This window comes from Chroicocephalus ridibundus, chromosome 8, assembly GCF_963924245.1.
Source record: "Chroicocephalus ridibundus chromosome 8, bChrRid1.1, whole genome shotgun sequence".
NCBI classification, from domain to species: domain Eukaryota; kingdom Metazoa; phylum Chordata; class Aves; order Charadriiformes; family Laridae; genus Chroicocephalus; species Chroicocephalus ridibundus.
The window spans coordinates 6965806-6971805 of record NC_086291.1 but is presented as its reverse complement, the minus strand read 5'-3'; the positions used below and the strand labels follow the sequence as shown (position 1 = coordinate 6971805).

The 6000-nt window shown below is 39.4% G+C and overlaps 1 protein-coding gene across 1 annotated transcript in view; it reads right to left on the bottom strand.

Annotated features, from left to right (window-relative positions):
- The window catches only part of SLC1A7 (solute carrier family 1 member 7), a 54378-nt gene that overhangs the window by 6557 nt on the left and 41821 nt on the right, over positions 1-6000 (bottom strand). Inside the window, exon 8 of the mRNA XM_063343907.1 lies at positions 2992-3186. Within this exon, the coding sequence (XP_063199977.1) occupies positions 2992-3186 (195 nt within the window). The remainder of the gene's footprint in view (positions 1-2991; positions 3187-6000) is intronic.

Below are 6000 nucleotides of genomic sequence, written 5' to 3'. Positions count from 1 at the left end.
CCCTCTACCTTTGCAGCCTTGGTGTTGGTGGGGCAGTTCAGTGTTGTCTTTTAAAATTACAAGTGCAGAGATGGCGGGGCAGCCAGGCTGTCGGCTTCTCTGAGTTACGTCATCTTCTCGTGGGTCATGGCACCACACAGCGCTGTGTGCCATGAATCTGCCAGCACTCCTCATTGCTGCTTCACCCTTGGCAGCAGAGCTCCCAGCAGACATCTCTGAGTCATCACCAGCAGTTCCTGTGCCAGGCAAATCCGTGGCTGGCTGTGACTGGGCCCTTTAATGTCAATCCATCACAAAGACGCTAGGCCAAGGGTAAAGAGGCTGTGCCAAGGGTGAAGTCCTTGCACAGCACATGGCTTTGCATGCTTGGATCTAAATATGAAGCAAGCGTGAATGTGGCTGTACCTCTTCAGTTTCTGGAAAGTATTTTTACTTGACCTTCACACCAATTTTTCAGCCAGGCAAGCAGAAATGAATGTGAGACCAGGGCAAGAGTGGACCTGGCAGGTTTAACATTTTTTTCATAATGCTATTTTTAGGGGAGAGATTTCATTGCTTTTTCCAGGAGCAAAAGTGACCGGATATATTCATTTACGCCCATCTGGCCATTTCCAAGAGCTAGGCCATCCAGCAGTAAGACAAAAACCGAATGTTGACAATTGTAAAAGGATGACATAAAGCATATACACTGATAATCCACTGCCTTCATCAATCCAGAATTTCAGAGCTTTTTGGCAAGCAGCTAAGTCTCATCAGCCTCCTGTGATGGAAAATGAGGGTAACAGTATTCACCCATATGGAAACTGAGACACAGAGATATCCAATATCTTGCTCACAGCTGTACAGTGTACCACTAGAGTAGCATCAATATTTATAACTAGAGCCCTTTCCTGCAATTAAAAGAATACATTTGCATGTGGGTATGATGGGGAATGAGAAAGATCTAAAAGTACATTTTGAAAAGTTAGCTTGTATAGCATCCTACTAGCATTGTAATAGGCAGAGTATAGATAGAAAAGAAGGGACAGAAGCTCAGTAGTTGAATAAGAGGTAAATCTAATGAACATTAAAAGATTCTCCAGTTACTACTCTAAACTGGCTAGCTGATTAGGGCTGCTTTTGCTTCCTAAGACAGTTCAGGCCACAAAGTCTCATAACTCAACTGGGAGCAAAAATATGAATGTTTAACTAAGATTGTATAGGGAAGCTCATCTGCTATTCCATTGATTTTTTACCTTAATGTAGATGTTCCTTCCTATAATAGGCTCAATTGATGGGAATAGGATCTTTACTCTCTTTTTCTGCTACATCTAGGTTTGCATAATCACATGCATAATAACATAAACGGTCAACCTGGATTTTACAGATTACAAGCGAAGTAGACTGATTATTTTTCTAACATTTTTTCCCCTCTGGCAAAAATATCCTGGCACTCAGAAATATTTGAATTTCAAATCTCCAGATCCTAAAGTATCAAGATCTGGGGCAGGTTTGGCCCACAGAATACAATTAGAATTTGGCTTCAGATATTCAAGGTACTAAATACACTGTGATTTTCTATTTACCCCTTTCCTTTGTGAGTCAGTCTTTTTATTTCTTTTCCTTTCTTGGATTTTTCCAATCTTCATTCGTATTTTCATTCTACTATCTGTACTTCTGTCTGGTTCTTATGTACCAGAACTTAATATGGGGAGAGAAAATAAAGAGATAAAATAGGGTTCTGCTAAGAGAAAGTTAGAACTTACCTACTATCCATTTACCATCACCCTCCTTCTCCTTAATTTTTTCAAACCACCATTCTCTACTTCAAGGTGTATATAATGTCTGCCCATGCTTTGGGCCATATTTTGGGACCACATTCTAAAAACATTCCTGAATTCAAAATCACAAAGACTAAATTTTAGCACAGGGTCATTCCAATAATTTTCAGAGAGAGAGAGACAGCCTAAAGCAAGAGCTCATATGGGCACAATTTATTTCTTCTGCTTCTAGTCTAACCAGATCTTGCCAGAAGCCCATTAGCAAACCCCAGCTGTCATCTGGGGTTAGTTTCAGGACTCCCCTCCTCGTGTCATGAAGGTTTTCAAGTCCAGCAGAAGATGGGCAAGGCCCAGCAGTGTAAACGGGGCAGTGATGAGGTCACTGGGTGGGTAGGTCAGCAAATCTCAAATATATTGCACAAGGCTCTGACTATGAGGAATGTTTTTCTAATCATTTGTTCCCTGCTGGAAACCTGCAGGTTTCGGTCCCTGAGGCATTCTTTGGCAGCCACTGGAGTTATTCTGGCAGTAATTGTTCAGCTGGCTCTTCTAGTCTTTTGGATCCATTACAGACCTTTCAAGGATGGAGTATGCAGCTATAGCCCTCTCTGCCCACTGAGAGCATGGCTGCTTATGAAGCTTTCAGCTTTAACAAGCAGCAGAGAAGACATGTAAAAAATATCCGGGTGATATGACATGTCCATGAAAACCTGCCCTGATGGTAGCATCTGTCCTCCTTCCCTGTTCCCCTACTCCTCCAAGGTCTGACAAAGAGCTTCCTGACACACACTATTCCCTGTTATCCTATATAGGACTTCTAGTTTTGTGGGTGTTTAACCTTTTCCTCTCATGTAAAGATGCAAACCAGAGTTAAAGTTGAACACAATTCTGACATCTAGAATAGTGTCTTTAACACCAGTAATAATACTAAAATGTTCCAATCCTAATAAATGATCAATGGGTTGCCTAAAAGTAAAAATTAGACAGTTATCCTCAAACAGAAACATGTTTTCTGGTGTCTGCATGCTTCTATTGAATGGTACCAGTACAATTTCCCTTTGTACTGACCCTGATCTCCACATTACTTAAAAATAACCATCCTATGAGGAATGGATCCTTTGACAATAGCAAAGATGAGTTTCGTTTTGAACATAGCTACATACAAGAATGTTAAGAGTGTCAGACTCAACGAGATAAACAAATCACAGCATGTGGAATTTGGGGTTTATACCTTATAGTAATAATCTGCCCGAAGTCCAGCTCATAGTTGTTTACTTGCGCAATGAAGATGGCAGCCACCGCCTCGTAGAGCGCCGTACCGTCCATGTTGATGGTGGCTCCCACAGGCAGCACAAACCTCGCAATCCTCCTGTCCACGTGGTTATTCTCCAACAAGCACTTGAAAGTGATAGGCAATGTGGCTGAGCTGCAAAACAGCAGACAGAAGCACACATTGAATTATTTTTATTGCTGAGGAATAGAACAAATTGTAGCAAACCTTCTCCAGGCAGGATAAATTTTACAGTAACCATGTGAGCACTGTTTCTCATTCCTTGGTCTGCACGTGTAACTCGCTGTGTAACTCACTCTGCTTGAGGGGCGATAAAGACAGTTACAAGTATAAATGCTAGAGTTTGTGCAAATTTTGCTTCCCCAAAATTAAAAATGATGTTCTTTTTTTCCTTCTTTCTGAAGCAAAGTGTCAGAAATCGCGCAGAGGCAGTAACGCACACTCAAATGCAAGGCAGGAGAAACACCCTGTGCATCTGAAAACTGTTGTGCTCTCACGGTTTCTAAAAAAGTGTCCTTCCAGGCCTTCTGAAACAAAAAGCCATTTTTAAACAGCAAGAGTAACCATAAACCAAGGAAAGGCATAAAGGTAGAAGGGCTCTTAAATCACTGTAAGGAAATGCTATATAGATGCCCTTAGGGACTGTTCCAGTTCTCACTGCATATTGACAGTAATTAAACCACCAGTTTAGGCAATTAATTATAATGGTAGCAACAACTTATAAGAGATTGGAATGCTGCTTGCGTTAAACTCTAAAACATCCCAGTGGGCAACAGTTCTGACCAAGAAACTACTCCTTCATTTGCCATAAGATGCATTAATGCCATAACGTCCTACTTCATGCGTAAGCAATTTCTTACTTCTGCAAGGAGTTAGGTAAAGATCTTATCAACAGCATCCCTGAAAATAAAAGCTACAGACCAAGCTCCTGTATTCAGGAATATACAATCTCATTTCCTCACATTTTTCTTGTGTGATCATGTAACAATCACATAATTGCAGGTCATAATAATGTGTACATATGCAAATGAGATACAAGTAGATGTGTGCGTGTAATGGTATGGAATGGAGTGGAATGGTGTAAGACTGTTTGACAAGTATATTCGTTTTAAAATGAGCTTGACCCCTTCCAAACTTTAACCCTCAATTTCATACTCTCTAAAAAAAACCACCTGATTTTTGCTTTCATTAACTCCGACAATTATTTAAATATCATCTGCTCATAAATTTCCTCATTTTCAATAAGATGCATGCATTTTTAAATAGCAACACACCTAAACATGTTTATCTTTATACTTTATCATCCTTTTTGTAACATTCTGCATTTTACTGTATCGTATCATATTCACTAATATATCAAGGGTAATCAAACTGCATTCAAGTGAGTGAGGGGGTATTTTTTATGGCACATCAGTGTGTATGGAAAATAATTAATACCATTGAAGAAAATACACAAATGGCAAAATATTGTCCTTGTTATGATACTCAGTTTAATACACTGCTCAGTATCTGAGACTATTTAAATAGATGTAATATAGCAAAGTCCTTTAAAATTATTCCAAAGTTACCTCTTTAAAGAGATAAGTAGTTATAGGGCAAATATTGGTACCATTACATTAAGGTCTTTAATGTCTTATTCTCTTGTGATCTACATGCCCCTGTGGGCATCTTTCCAGTAGTTTGGGCAGTTCAGATTGCTCAGTCACTGCCTGTTGTGAGCCTCACATCAGCAATGTGGCTCTGATACCTAAATCTTATAATGACCATTATCTGTTCTTAACGGAAGATAACACATTTGATCTACAAATTCTTTCTCAGTCATGACCTAGACCGTGTGACCTACAAAATCACAGAGAGATTCTGAAAGCTCTGAAATCATAACCCCAAGTTTGCAGGAACGCATTAGCGAAATGTTTCCATGAGTAGGAGTTGTCATTTTCTATTTGTGCAAGCTGTTGTTTGAGGAAAGTAACAGCATTTGGAAAGGAAAAGCAGCTTCCTGCAATAGAAACACAAAAGTAAAAAGACAAGTCTATGTTTTCACTACGATATCTCTGTTTTCTGTACCCTTATAAAGTCTGACTGGTGAATGATTTACTACAGACTGGCAGTCGCTGCCATGAAAATCTGGACAAAAGTAATTCTCTAAGTATGCAAATAAACTAAAAGGTCAAGGAAGCAATGGAAATCTGATTATCTCTGGTAACTGGGGTATATTCCACTTTTTCATCCTGGCAGACCTAACATTTAATCAATATTTGCTTTGAAAAACAAACATAGCAAGGCATAACCCCCAAAACATTAGACACATTAGAAGCCAGTTCTCTCTTGGGCACACCTGTCATTTTTCATACATTCATTTGTGAATGACTGAAATTCTCTATGTCTTGTTTACATAAAGTGTTAATAGAATAAAAGGGTGATGCTGAGGCTCACAGGTAATATAGAACTGAAACCTCTGGTGTAGCTGTAACTAGGAGCAGACGGCCACAGTAACACTTCTAGATGTTCTTAAATATAGGCATGGCCAGGAAGCAATTACTAAACTTACTATCTACTGTCTCCCTTCCCTGCAGCTACTTCAGTTGTGGAAGATTACTTGTTTTTAAAGACAGCCTTTCCTTGGCTGTTTGGCTTTTCTGTAACAAAACCCTGTCTAATTTCTTTGTGGGGAAAAAGAGGAGAAAAAAGTAATCTTACAGGTACTTTTACGCCTTGCCCATACTTCGACATACCAGAATTTTAAACCTAAACTCTTCCTGTTCTGAGGGCAGACAGCTGAGCTGTGAAACGTGCAAATTTTAACTGACTGACATCTTCCAATTTGATTAAAATGTGACAAAGATTGTGAAAAATAATCCCATAATGGCAATGATACAAGCAGCAAAATCTGTATCTATTTCCGCTGTTGTAAATAGAACGTATGACACTGTTTTTGCAAGAATTCAA